The sequence below is a fragment of the Balaenoptera ricei genome, chromosome 1, assembly GCF_028023285.1.
Source record: "Balaenoptera ricei isolate mBalRic1 chromosome 1, mBalRic1.hap2, whole genome shotgun sequence".
In the NCBI taxonomy this organism is placed as follows: Eukaryota; Metazoa; Chordata; class Mammalia; order Artiodactyla; family Balaenopteridae; genus Balaenoptera; species Balaenoptera ricei.
Window position 1 is genome coordinate 16854966 of NC_082639.1, and position 14080 is coordinate 16869045.

Consider the following 14080-nt stretch of genomic DNA (forward strand, 5'->3'; position numbering starts at 1 on the left):
ACTACTGAGCCCACGAGCCACAACTACTGAGCCCATGTGCTGCAACTACTGAAGCCTGCGCGCCTAGAGCCCGTGCTCCGCAACAAAGAGAAGCCACTGCAATGAGAGGTCCATTCACCGCAACAAAGAGTAGTGCCCCCTCTCTGCAACTAGAGAAAGCCTGCATGCAGCAGCAAAGACACAACGCAGCCAAAAATAAATAAAAAGAAAAACAAAAAAACTGACAAATACCATGAACAATATAAATTTAAAATAATAGCACGTTTTTATTAAAATACTGCTTAAACCTCTTCTATGATAATTTTTCCTTACTTTTTTTGGCTGCACACCCTTTTATGATTTCTGTGACAACACTATATGATATTTTCTATAAAAGGACTAGAAAGATAAGTCAGTCTTTCCTTTAGCATGATTGACCAAAATTAGTTTTTTATTAGTGATCATTTAGACTTTTTTTCTTGAGCTTTGCAATTCGTTATTAGTAAGATTATTTATTCTCTTAAGGACTGTTAAACTTGGGATAACCTCTATCAAATTTCTTACATATGCGAGCTTTAAGATTTGAAAGGATTTTCCATAGACTGGCTTCTGGCTTCATATGTTTCAAACCTTATTTCTCCTCCAATACCCTCACACCAACGAGGCCAGGCATAATAAATGATCTCTGATTCTGCAGCTTCATATCACAACATATCACAACATAGAGGGCATGAGGAGGATTACTGGGAGGCATTCTGGGGCATTTATTAGAAATAATAGAACTATACCTGGAAGGAGCTAGGACCCCATAATTATATCCCCCCCAAACCCAAACCCAAAGCCACCTCCCCTTAGCCAGATTTCAAAAATGCCCGTGACCATCTGAAGAGAGGTGCAATGGAGGAGATCGGGGTGGAAAGAGACAGTGATCTGAATTGACTGTGGTTGAAATATCTTAATTTTGTAAATTTTATAAAAATATATAATCTCATGCAAATAATATGTCCTGATGTGTAAGCTTCACAAGTTTCTTTCTTTCTTTTTTAAAATGAAATCAAGTTTATTTAGAGAGATACACATTCCATAGGCAGAATGTGGTCCGTCTCAGAAGGGAGAGCGGCCAGCTTCAAGAGTTTCATGATAAATCCACTCCTGCCAAAGGAGTCCCCCAAGGCCTAGCCTTGGACATCACACACAGTGGGGTATCAAGTTTTCATCGAATGTCAGGTCTAGAAAGAAGAGCATTAGACAGCAGCAGGGCCAGTGGTTTTAACCTTCTCATACAGTCTTCAGACTCTGAGGTGGTGTCTCAAAGTCTGAGGTGGGGACTTCTTGAAACATAGATGACCTCTGTTTAAGTAATAATGATGACATTAAGGGTCATCATCCAGCCTGACATGCATTGCGCACTTTACTATGTGACAGACACTGTTCTAAGTAAGTAACTTGATACCCCACTTGTATCAAGTTACTTACCCTTTACAATATACCTACAAAGTTGGAACTATCATTATTCCAATTTACAGATAAGGAAACTGAGACTTGAAAAGTTTCAGCTTTATATATTAAGGTTCCATGTAGAATGCCTTTGTAAAAAAATGGTTCTACTAATTACAGATTTCGAAAAAGGCTGAAATGGCCCAAGCCCTTCCTTTTATACATGGGGAAGTAAAACCCAGAAAAAAGGGAGGTCATTCGCTCAACGTTACACATTCGTTCTTTTTCTTTTTTAAAAAAATTTCTTTATTTAATTTGTTTATTTTTGGCTGTGTTGGGTCTTCGTTGCGGTGCGCCTGCTTCTCACTGCAGTGGCTTCTCTTGCTGCGGAGCACGGGCTCTAGGCGCGTGGGTTTCAGTAGTTGTGGCACATGGGCTCTAGTTGTGGCTCGCGGGCTCTAGAGCGCAGGCTCAGTAGCTGTGGCACACGGGCTTAGTTGCTTGGCAGCATGTGGGATCTTCCCGGACCAGGGCCCGAACCTGTGTCCCCTGCAATGGCAGGTGGATTCTTAACCACTGCACCATCAGGGAAGTCCCCACACATTCGTTCTTACTTCCTGGATGCCTGCTCTGTGCCAGGCACTGTTCTATGACCTAGGGCTTCAGAGAACAACAAGACACTCACAGAACACAATTTTAGTGGGTGGGGGGCAGTCAATGGACAATACCTACAAGATAGATATAAATAAGCAAAGCAATTCCAGTGAGTGCTAAGATAAATTTGCGGACATAGGACTGAGTGACAGGGAGGGAGAACACTAATTCAGACTGAGAAGTGGTCAGGGAAATGTGGTCTGAGCAGGTGACATGTGAGCTTGAAATCTGAATGACCCAGAGAAGCCAGCCATGGACCTCCATGGGAGAGGAGCACCCCAGGTGGAGGAACGGTGAGGGCAAAGGCCCTGAGGCAGGAATACGTTGTCTGTAAAATAGAGCAAACTCCTGGGCCAGTGGTCATTCACCACTTGCTGCCTCTCTAGGCCCTCAGAGAGGCCCTTTGATGTCCTGGGCCTCCCTTAAGCTCAGCCCTAAAATGCCAACTTCTCCAGGAAGGCAGCAGCTCTCTGAGGCTGTGGGTCCCCCTCCCAGAAGCCCTGTGGCTGAACCAGATCTGAGTTTCCTGGTTCCTGTCTGGCAGGGGAAGAGCAGACATCCTCCCCGCCTTCTCTCCCCAGGCTCCAGCCCCAGTCCCAAATCTCCATGGCAACCCTAGACACAATCCTGATCTGAAGAAGGATCTGGAACAGGGAGCACAAACATCACTGAAGAGACCAGAGGAGCTGGCGAACTTGCCTCCCTTGCTCCCTGTGTCCTGCCAATCCCTCCACTGGCCTAACCAGGTCCCTATACCCCAGTCTCCCCAAAGACCCCACACTGAAGATTCTGCAGGTCTTCCCCATCGCTGGGCACAGGAGGGCCTGGACGGAAGCCTGTCCTCTGCAGCTGCCCCAAAGGCTGCTCCTGCTGGGGGCAACCGCCCTGACTGCGTCTGCGCTGCACACAGGTGAGTACGAGGTGGCTTGGCTGGGGCAGGCAGGAGATTCAGGTCCCACCACCCTTTGAGATTGTGTTTCCTCAATCAGCACTCACCCTGATGAGCTGGGATCCCTTGAGTTGGGGGGCACTGGGAAACCCTGTGCCTGGTCTTGGCTGGCACCCTCAAGTCCACCCCCACCCCTCTGGGTGGCTGGAGCTCCAAGTCACCCAGAAGCAGGTGTCTGGGGGTGGGTGGGGCAGTCTGGCACCGGGAAACACTGTGGGCTTCGGAGTCAGATGGCCCTGCGTTCACATACACACCCTCGACATTACTGTTCCCACTGTCTAAGACTTGGTTTCTTCAGCAGTAAAATGGAAAGAATAATAGGCCCTTGCCCCTTAAGGCAGGGGTCCCCGACCCCCAGGGCCAGTCCGCGTCCTGTTAGGAACCGGGCCTCAAAGCAGGAGGTGAGTGGTGGGCAAGCGAGCAAAGCTTCATCTGCCGTTCCCCATCGCTCCCCGTCGCTCTCCGTCGCTCCCCATCGTTCCCCGTCACTCCCTGTCACTCCCCGTCACTCCCCGTCACTCCCCGTGGTTCCCGTCGTTCCCCGTCGCTTGCATTACCACCTGAACCATCCCCACCCCGGCGACCCCCGTCTGTGGAAAAATTATTTTCCACAAAACCAGTCCCTGGTGCCAAAAAGGTTGGGGACCGCTGCCTTAAGGGGCTATTATTATTGTGCATATAAGGTGAGATAAACCATGCAAGACACATAGACAGTGCCCAGCTCATAGAAGGTGCTCGTTCACCCACTCTCTAAACCTCCACCTGTCCCGTGTGCCTCCAGGGCAGGTTCTGGCTTTAGTAGGTCTGCACAGATATGAGAAGATGCTCCCACATCCTGAGCCCTAATGGAGAATTTCTCCCCCGAAGACCCACATCCCGGCTTGTCCTCAAGCACCACTGGTGCCCCTACCATGCACCAGAAAAGCCACGTCCTGTTCTCTCTCTATCCTTACAAAAATCAGATGGTTTGAGTACTTACACATTATCTCATTAATCCTCACAACAACTCTGTACCAGTGAGGATGTTTCGGGCTGTAAGTAACGGTTACCAGACTAAACAGAGCTTAAACCACAAGGACATTTATTATTTCACTTAAGAAGAGAGGCCATAGGTGAGTCCAGAAATGGTTAATTCAGCAGCTCAACCATGTCAGGGCTCCTCCATAATTCTCATGACCTCATCCTTGCAAGATGCCTGCTGCAGCTCTGGGCATCGTATCCTCAGTCAATAGCTTTCAAAAGCAGGAAGAAAAAGAGGCTCCTCATCACACAGCTCTCCCTCCTTTTTTTCTCTTTTTTTTTAAAATCAGGGAGGAAAATTTTCCCCAGGAACCCTCAGCAAACCTCTCCTTAAATCTCATTGGCCAGAATCAGTTCACAGGCCAATCCCTAAACCTGGCAAATAGAATTAGGATTACAAGGCTTGGTTTATTAGGCCAAAGACCAGGGGGCCTCTCTGATAATTGAGGGGAATTAAGTTTCTCTTAGCAAGGAGAAACAGGGAATGCCTGTTGGCTGGGCAGGTGCCCAACTGTGTCTCCCCCATCCTTGTATTTTTTGGCTACACTGCGAGGGTTGTGGGATCTTAGTTTCCCGAACAGGAATCCAACGTGGGCCCTCCACAGTGAGAGTGCGGAGTCCTAACCACTGGAGGGAAGGCCAGGAAATCTCCTCCCCCATCCTTGACTAACACTTCCGTAATGCTCCTTAAATGCCAGGCACTATCCTAAGCACTGAACCCATACATGTCCACAATCCTTTAGTTTCCACTACAAAATATGAAAAGCTCTGACAACCAAAATTTGTTCTTAGCTAACTAACTGGCAACACCTGACCTGAACTGACAGGAGGCTGTTTACAGTCTGTATTTGTCCTTCTTAGGGTAAATGTTCTGTGCAATTGCTCTAGAAAATGTGTTTGATCGTGGAGGGCTGTGGCAGACTCCATTTGGGGCTGCAACATATTATATATCTTTCTAAAATCTGAAAAATTCTGAAACACATCCTAGGGTTTTTGAATACGAGATTGAGGGCTTGAATTACATTTTTTAACCCTCACAAAAATTCTGACATTGTTCAATCATCCCCATTTTCCCGACAAGAAGACTGAGGCTCAGAGCGGCTGAGTGACTCACTCGGGGGTCACACAAAGGGCAGAGGGCAGGGCCAGGCTTGGAACGGGACCGCGTGGCTCCAGGGTCCGTGCTTTTCGCCGCAGCCGACCTGGTGGACCTGTGCGGCCGGACGTGGCAGGGGGACGGGCTGCTGCTGCGCTCGCACTCCGCGTCGCGCCGCTTCTACTTCGTGGCCCCAGACACCGACTGCAGGCTCTGGATGCTGGCGGCGGCCCCCGGCGACAGGATCCGCTTCCAGTTTCGCTTCTTCCTGGTCTACAGCCTGACCCCGGCGGCGCCCAACGCCTCCTCCCCGGCGCCGGAGGACCCCTGCGCCCCCGGGTCCTACCTGCAGTTCTACGAGGGCCCGCCGGGGGCGCCACGGCCTCTGGGGGCCCGGCTCTGCGGCCTGACCATCCCTGGGCCGGTGGCGTCATCCGGGGACTTCCTGGGCCTGCGCTTGGTCACCAGAGGCCGCCAGCCCCGCGTGGACTTCGTGGCGATGTCTCCTCTTTCCGGTTGGGTGGGTGCGGGCTGGTCCTGAGAGAGGGCAGGGGCTGGGGCCTGGCGGCAGGGTCAGGGGCTTCAGTAAGGGGCGGTCCAGACCCAAAGAGCCAACCCCATAAACCTGACTTGCATGGATGCACTGACCAGCCCCTCACCTGTTCACACACAGCTCCCACTCCCACACGATTCCCCCACACTTACACACCTCACACTCAAGCACCCACCCCCCTCACACACTACCTGTGCACAACTCACATGTCGTACACACACCTGGCACACCCACCTGCACCACACACACTGAAACACCCAACCCACAGGCCTGGCGTACTGAACACTCTCTCCCACACACAGTTCACTTCATGCACACCTCATCGTACACAATACCACTTTGCACACTGCCATGCAACTCACACACTCTCACGTTCACACACTGGCTTCTCTGTCCTTGGTCCACCCGATTGCAGAGGGGCCGAGAGTTGGGACTCTGGTGACTGTAAGTGACAGAAACCCACTTAGGCAAGAAAAGGGAACTGAAATTAATAATAATCCCTCGTTGAGCGTTGCCTTTGGCCCTTCACACGCCAGATCTCATCTGTTCTCACAGCAGCTCTGCTGGGCCAGTGCTCCTACACTCATATTTTTTGATGGGAAACAGGCTTGGAGAGGTTGAGTGAAGTGCCACGCCACAGGACTCCCAGCTCACAGGTGGAGGAGCTGGGCTTTAACTGCTAGAGTTTGTCCTCTGCTCCAATTGAGTTAAGGCTTTGGTCCCAGCAGGTTTCCCCAGGACTGAAGACACTCACTGATGTTTCAGCAGAGGAGCTGCCAAAGCCCAGAAGTTTCCAAAACCTCGGAGAAGCATCATCGCCCTTGCTGGCAAAATATCCAGACTGGAGAATTAAACAAGGAGTTCTGAGCACTTCAAGGCAAGAACAGGGGGGCCTCTGAGAGCCAACACAGGTTCACCAGGAGCTAGACCTCGACATGCCAGGCCCTGGACAGCCCTTCAACCTGAGCTGGTCAGACAGCACCCCCTGCTGTCTCATGTGTGTCTTTGGGGCCGTGACTGATGGTGCCTGGGGTCCTGTGGGCTGTAGCGTGCCAAGGGTCCTATTATATTGTTTTGCAAGCAGATCTCACAGGCTAATTGGAAATCAACCCCTCCCTCCCTCCTTTCCTCCCTCCCTCCCTTTCTCACCTTCCGTGAGGTGCAAGCCAAGCATGTTGCAGCTGCTTTGTGTTTAGCAGGATTGGACTCAAAAGCAGGCGGCAGTGGCGAAGCCCTGTCACAACTCTGGCTTCCTTGGATTACTTTTTACCACTTTTTACTTGGATTACTGTTTGTGTTTTCTCTCTCGTAGATATTCACTCTTACCCTTGCACATCTTTTATAAATTAGAGCATTCACTTTCATTTGCACATGAAAAAACCCCAACTCTAGTTGGCTTAAGCCAAAGGAGAATTTGGGGGGCTCCTATAACTGGGATATTAAGGTGTTCGTTCAGGTATAGCTGGATTCAGGAGATCATGTAATGCCACCTGGGCTCTATCTCTTTGTTCTCTCCCTTTGCATTGCACTGGGTCTGTTTGGCTTCCATCTCAGGCAGCTCCAGTTCCTCTTTCTACTTGGCAGCAAGGTGACCCTGCAGCTCCAAGCCCACAGTCCCCCTTATAACTCTCACCTCAGTGAAATAAAGAGCGAGGACCTTTTCTCTCTCTCTCACTTTTTTTTTTTTTTTTTTGGCTGCACCGAGCAGCTTGCAGGATCTCAGTTCCCGACCAGGGATTGAACCTGGGCCCTCGGCAGTGAAAGAGCTGAGTCCTAACCAATGGACTGCCAGGGAACCGCGAGGATCTTTTCTTATGGTTCTAGCAAAAGTCCTTGGGGCCAAATTTGATTAGTCACATGGGCCATGTGTCTGTTCCCGGGGCCAGGAATGGAATGCTCTGATTCCCATGTCCACCTCTGAGCCATGGTATTGGTCAGTCCCTCCTGAACCAGCTTTTCTCCACAGAATGGGGTGCTGGGTAAGCCAACCTGTCTGCCACACCCTGTGCACCAAGTCATACCCTTCTGTCACCTGTGTGCCTATTCATTCATTTAACAAAGATTGAGTACCCGCCCTTGTGCCAGGTGCTGTTCTAGGCTCCAGGGATACATGCAGCAGTGAATGAAAGAGAAGTCCTTGCCCCATTTGAGCTGACATTCTAGTGGGGGAGGCAGACCATAAACAAAGAATCAATCAAATCCATAATCTGCAGAGGTGGTAAGTGCTGCAGAGGAACCCAAATCAGGATAAAGTGGTGGTGGGGGAGGGGTGGTATGCCGTTCTCACGTGGAGGTGAGGGCAGGCCTTCCAACACGATGACATTTGAGTGGAGACCTGAGGGGAGCAAGCCATGCAGTTATGGGCAGGGCTGATGGCAGATGCAGTGCCACGAGCCGGGATGAGCTTGGAGTGTTCAGGTCGCTGGGCTACCATAGGCTGCGTGCACGCACGCATGCACACACACTCACACACACTGGGTGCCACAGTGCTCTTGAGCATGGGGCTGAATTCCTATCCTGCTGCTTAGATACAAGCTGTGTGGCCTTGGTCTAGTGACCTAACCTCCCTGTGCCTCAGTCTTCTCATCTCTAAAATGGGATTGATAATAGTATTGAGCCTACAGGGTTAATGTGAGAACTTAATGAGCTGGGATGTGAACCACGCCTGGCTTGGAATAGGAGCTCAATAAATGTTAGCCGCCATCATCATCATCATCATCCCCATCCCCATCATCATCTTTATGATCATACACCTGTCTCATCCATACCCTCATTTGCACGCACATGGAAACAGCCTCTCCTGCTCACACCTCCCACATTCCCTCCCCATAGGGCCAAACATTCTGTGGTGCTCAGGGTCCTCATCGTGCCTCCCCTCTCAACCCCAGGATCCTGTTGTGCCTACTTCCGATGTCAGAACAGCAGGTGCATCCCCCCGAGCCTGGTGTGCGATCCCTGGGGCATGGACAACTGTGGCGATGGCAGTGACCAGGCTTCGTGGCCAGCAGCCAACTGCAGAGGTCAGTGACAGGGGTGGCTTGGGCCCTGCTGAGCATCTGGGTTAGAAGCTGGAGGCCGGAGGCACGGGTGCGGCAGGAGAGGATAAGGTGAAGCACAGTAGTGGGGAATCCATTCAGACCAGACTGCCTGAGGACCAGAAGATGTTAGAGCTCAAATGGTGATCGAATCCAGCTGCTTCCAAATGTCATTTCAGTGGTGGAAGCTTTTCCTAACGGAGCCTTGCAGAGGCCCCAGACATCACAAGGAGAGGTGCTCTACTTAACTGGATGTGGGAGGCCTGGGCCGTGGCTGACTGATGTCCTACTGAGAGACTTGAGTTTGACCTTCAAGACTTTGAAAACCATTGATCCAACCTGACTCCCACATTTTATAGATGGGGAAACTGAGGCCTATGGAGGAGAAATGACTTGCCCAAGGTCATAGAGTCACTGAGTGACATAACCAGGAATGACCTCTGTGGATGGACAGAGGGGACCAGACTAGGTCACCCCTGATTATCCTTCTTAGGAATCTGGATATGCCCCACTCCCAGTCAGGGTTGCCATGTCCTGTTGAACAGGTTGTTTGTTGCACAAATGCACCTGGCTGAGGGGTAAAACCCAGCTTCCCGGGAGCCCACACACTTCCCTCCCCAGCCACTCCTCAGGCTCCTCCCTGACACTAGGCTCTGTGCCCAGAGGCCCAGGCCCCATGTCCTCTCCTCCAGCTGCCACACCCATTCCCTCCCCGCTCTCCTTTATACCGTATTGCCAGCTGGACTCGTCTTTGAACACTACTTATATAACCACCTCCCCACCTGACATCTCCACGTGGCTGTGCAGGCGGGTCTCACACTTAACTTGCCCCAAACTGAACTCATGATCCACAGCCTGCCCTGCGTCCTGCTCCTCACCCGTGTCCCCTTCTCACTCAGTGGCAGCATTTTTCTTTTTTTTAATTTAATTTTATTTATTTATTTATTTTTGGCTGTGTTGGATCTTTGTTTCTGTGCGAGGGCTTTCTCTAGTTGCAGCAAGCGGGGGCCACTCTTCATCACGGTGCGCGGGCCTCTCACTGTCGCGGCCTCTCTTGTTGCGGAGCACAAGCTCCAGACGCGCAGGCTCAGTAGTTGTGGCTCATGGGCCTAGTTGCTCCGCGGCATGTGGGATCTTCCCAGACCAGGGCTCGAACCCGTGTCCCCTGCATCGGCAGGCAGATTCTCAACCACTGCGCCACCAGGGAAGCCCTCAGTGGCAGCTTTGAATTCCAGTTGCTCAGCCCCAAACGGTTGAGTGGTCCTTTACTCCCTTTTCCCTCTCAGCCCATAACCAAGCCATCAGTGTTGTCGGAATTAATCTGACGTTTTCCTCATGATAAGACTGCAGTCGTGGGTTATGAGGAGGAAGATCACAGAGGTCAAGTGCACACCAGGCCAAACCAACACGATCACTCCCCAACATGATCCACGGATGTTGATGTTGGGCTTGGTCACCGGGTTGAGGCTGTGTTTGTCAGTTTCTCCGCTGTTACTCTGTCTCCTCTCTCCACACTGTCCTCTTTGGGAGGAAGTCACCACGCGCAGCCCACACACTAGCAGGGAGTTAAGCTCTCCTGCCAGGGGAGCATTTTATTCTTTTTTTTTGGCCGCACCCCTCGGCCTGCAGGATCTTAGTTCCCGGACCAGAGGTTGAACCTGGGCCCCCAGCAGTGGAAGCGTGGAGTCCTAACCACTGGACTGCCAGGGAATTCCCCAGAGGAGCCTTTTAAAACACTAAGTCAGATCGCGTCACTCCTGTGCGCAGGACCCTCCTCACTCCTCACTCAGCCCACACGAGCCTCCCAGGGGCCCCCAGGCCCTGAGTGACCTGGCCCGTCTCCTCCCACCTGCCCGCTTGCTCCATCAGCTCCTCGACTCCGGCCCCTGGCAGCTCCTTCCACGCTCCAGTCTTGTCCTGCCGCTGGTCTCTCACTAGCCCTTTCCTCTACCTGGAAGGCTTTTCCCAGAGGTTTACATGCTCATTCCTTTGCCTTCTGCAGGTCTTGGCTTAACCCTCACCCTCTCCATGAGCTCTTTCCTGACCCCTTTGTTTAAAAATAGCAACCCTGGGATTTCCCTGGGCGGTCCAGTGGTTAGGACTCCGCGCTTCCACTGCAGGGGCCACGGGTTCCCTGGTCGGGGAACTAAGATCCCACAAGCTGTGCAGCCAAAAAAAAAAAAAAGAAAAGCAACCCTGTGTCCATTGAAAGAAAAACAGGTAAACAAAACGTGGTATGTCCACACAATGGAATATTGTTCAGCCCTGCAAAGGAAGGAAATGCCGACACGTGCTACAACATGGATGAACCTTGAGGGCGTTATGCTGAGTGCAATAAACCAGTCACAGAAGGACGAATACTATGTGATTCTACCTATATGGGACACCTAGAGGACTCAAAATCAAAGAGACGGAAAGTAGAATGATGGTTGCCAGGGGCTGGGGGGAGGGGAAATGGGGAGTTATTAATAATGGGTACAGAGTTTCAGTGTTATGAGATGAAAACAGTTCTGAGAATGGATGGGGTTGATGGTTGCTCAACAATATGAATGCACTTAATACTACAGAACTGTACTTAAAAATGGTTAAAATGGGAAATTTTGTTTTGTATAGTTTACCTCAATTAAAAGAAAAATAGCAACCTTGCCCCTTGCCAACATGCCCTGTCCCTTTCCCTGCTTAATTTTTCCCTGTAGCACCTATCTCCATTGACACACGGTAGAATTTGTGTTTTATGTCGCCTCACACTAAAATGCCAGCTCCATGGAGACGTTTTTGTCTATTTTGCTCACCGTCATATCTCCCAGTCCCTAGAGCAATGCCTGGGGTATAGTAGCAGGTGACTGAAAAATACTCATCAAATGAGTGAAAGAATGAACCTCTCTATGTCTCTGTTTCCTTATCTGTAAACTGGGGATGATAAACCTAACCTCTCAGATTTGTCATGAACCTTAAGTGAAATCCTGTGGGTGAAGGGTCCAGCGCAGAGCATGGGCTTGGTGCACAGCAAATGCTCAATACAGCATTACTCCTTGAGAAGTAGCTCCATTCATCCACCACAGCCCCTGGAGCTAGACTGTGAGTTCAAGTCCACCCCTGTCACTTCCAGCTGTGTGATCTGGGCAAGTGACTTAACTCTCTGTGCCTCACTTCTCTTATCTGTAAAATAAAAATACTAACACTAAGAGGTTTTGGGAGGATTAAACGAGACATAATCATACCCTGCAAGGGGCAGATCTCCGTGTGTTAGAGCTGTTATTTCCCACTGCCGGTCCCTCTCCGGTGCCCAGCCAGGAAGGGAGTATGGATGATGGTACCTCCCGGCCCCTGACTCTTCCCCCAGCTTGTGGGTCTGTGGGCCCCCTGGGGACTGCAGCTGAGCGGAGTCCCCCAGCACGCCGGGACCCTGCACGACAGGATGCAGCTCCAGAAGGTAGATGGCTCTTGGTTATCACCCGCTGTCACTCCTCCCGCCGAGATCACACTTGTCCCTCTCCAGTGATGGGTGGGGGCAGCTGGCCCAGGCTGAGGCCTGAGTGGACTTTTTCTTCCTACAGGCCCCCGGCTGCGGGGGTGGCGCTGGCCTCCTCGCTGTTCCTAGCCTCTGCTGGCCTCCTCACGGGCCTCCTCTCGTGCTGCTGCTCCTCCAGCCGGCTGGCTTGGTGGGCTGGAGTTGTGCACCATCTGTTACACATGTCCTGGCCAGGTGGCCCCTGGGGGCCTGCGGCTGAGTGAGCCAGGCTTCCAGGGTCGGGGGGGTCATCCTTAGAGAGGCTGTGGGCATCAGAGGAAGGAGAGTGGTCTCTGGGGTCAGACAGTCCCTGGGTTCTGCCCCCGCCCCCCACAGGGCTGTCTAACCTTGGGCAGATCATATAACCCTCCGAGACTCAGTCTGCTCCTCTGGAAAATGGGATGATTCCTGCCTCACAGGGTCATGGTGAAGGCCACAGGAGGCAGCTGACTCTGCAACTTGCATGGTGACTGGCACTCGGCTGGATCAGTGAAGGGCAGGGAGTAGGGGCCTCGCTCACCTGAAGCTGCCTTGCTTCACTCCCGGACCTCACCTGCCCTGCTTTGCCCCACCCTCAGGTACCACGAGTCCAGTCGTAGTCAAAGACACAGGAGACAGCCCTGGCGGGGATAGCACCGTTTATTAAGAAAGATCAAGACAAAGACCACAGGAGGGTCCCTTCTAGGACACAGAGGCCAGGCGCCCCGGACCCACATCTGGGGGCTGCTGGTGGGGAGGGCGCTTGCCCCCAGTTGGGCCCTCGGGCTCCCACAGATGGGGCAGGGCTGTCATGCCCCCTTCCTGTCCCTCCCAGTCATGAGTCCCGGCTCCCCTACCCAAGGCATTAACTCTTTCCGACCACCAATGCTCTCCTCCCCCCATGTGCCCTGGGCCTTCACTTCCAGATCAGTGGGGGTACGTGGCCTGGCGCAGGCAGGGAGACACTCTCAGTGCTGGGCTCTGCCTGTAGCAGCTCCTGGTAAGAGTTGGGGTGGGCTTTCTCTTGCAGCCCCTCAGGGCAGCGGCCCTGGGCTAGGTGTGGGGTGGGAGGGATGCAGGCCAGGAGGGCTTGGTGGGAGGGGGGAGGCTGCCAGGGGCAGGTGGCCTGGCTGGCTAGGCGGAGGTGGAGGGGGGCTGGGACATGGGCTGGCAGGGCTGGGGGCTGCCTGCCCAGGGGTGAGCTGCCTTTTGCACCACAGTTAGCACTAAAGAGCTTTCCCAACCCGGAGGAGGGTGGCGAAGGCCACTGCGATGCCCTCGGCTCCGGGTAGCTGGTGAGGCTCCAGGCCGGAAGCCGAGGTTGGCTCCTGTAGAAATGAGGGCTGCCCAAGGGCTGAAGAAACGGGCAGCCCAGCACTACCCTGGGGGGCTCTGTTGGTGGGGGCAGTTCTGAGCCTGCTCAGCCACCGTGCCCGACCCCAAGTCCTGGTGAGCCTTTGAGGCACCTGCTCCCACGCGACCCGCCCTGCCCAGCAGCCTGTGGCTTTGCCCAGGTGTGTCTGTGTGTGTGGGGTGGCGTGCCCACCCTCCAGTCCAGCCCAGGGCAGTAGCAGCAAAGCGTGGCATCGCCTCCGTTTCTTACAAAATATTCATCATAATAATATTAATAATAATATAGTCGACGCTGTGGGGCTGGGGCACTGCCCGGGAGTCCGTGTGGGGCAGGCAGTGCCTACGAGGGGCAGGGGCGCGTGTTGGCCCCCGCCTGGGCGCGGTGCTGCAGGTCCAGTGGCTGTGGAGGTGGGGTGCCAGGCCGGGCAGAGTGCAGCACCAGGTTCTTGATACAGCCTGTGATGCCCGAGGAGAACCTGCCCCCGGTCAGCGCCGCCACGTTGGGGGCTCCACC

The 14080-nt window shown here is 52.8% G+C and overlaps 2 protein-coding genes across 15 annotated transcripts in view; one reads left to right on the forward strand and one right to left on the reverse strand.

Annotated features, from left to right (window-relative positions):
- The first annotated feature begins 2322 nt into the window (after nucleotides 1-2322).
- Nucleotides 2323-12324, forward strand: LDLRAD2 (low density lipoprotein receptor class A domain containing 2). The gene is given in 7 exon segments (XM_059897240.1): nucleotides 2323-2363; nucleotides 2832-2980; nucleotides 5237-5626; nucleotides 5629-5655; nucleotides 8577-8708; nucleotides 11974-12156; nucleotides 12281-12324. Coding segments are annotated over 7 exon segments (966 nt in total).
- A 531-nt stretch (nucleotides 12325-12855) lies between these two features.
- HSPG2 (heparan sulfate proteoglycan 2) overlaps nucleotides 12856-14080 on the reverse strand; it is a 101941-nt gene continuing 100716 nt past the window's right edge. For all 14 annotated transcript variants that reach the window (XM_059915608.1, XM_059915586.1, XM_059915625.1 and 11 more), the window contains one exon: nucleotides 12856-14079. In XM_059915608.1, the coding sequence (XP_059771591.1) occupies nucleotides 13907-14079 (173 nt within the window). In that variant the 3' untranslated portion in view covers nucleotides 12856-13906. The remainder of the gene's footprint in view (nucleotide 14080) is intronic.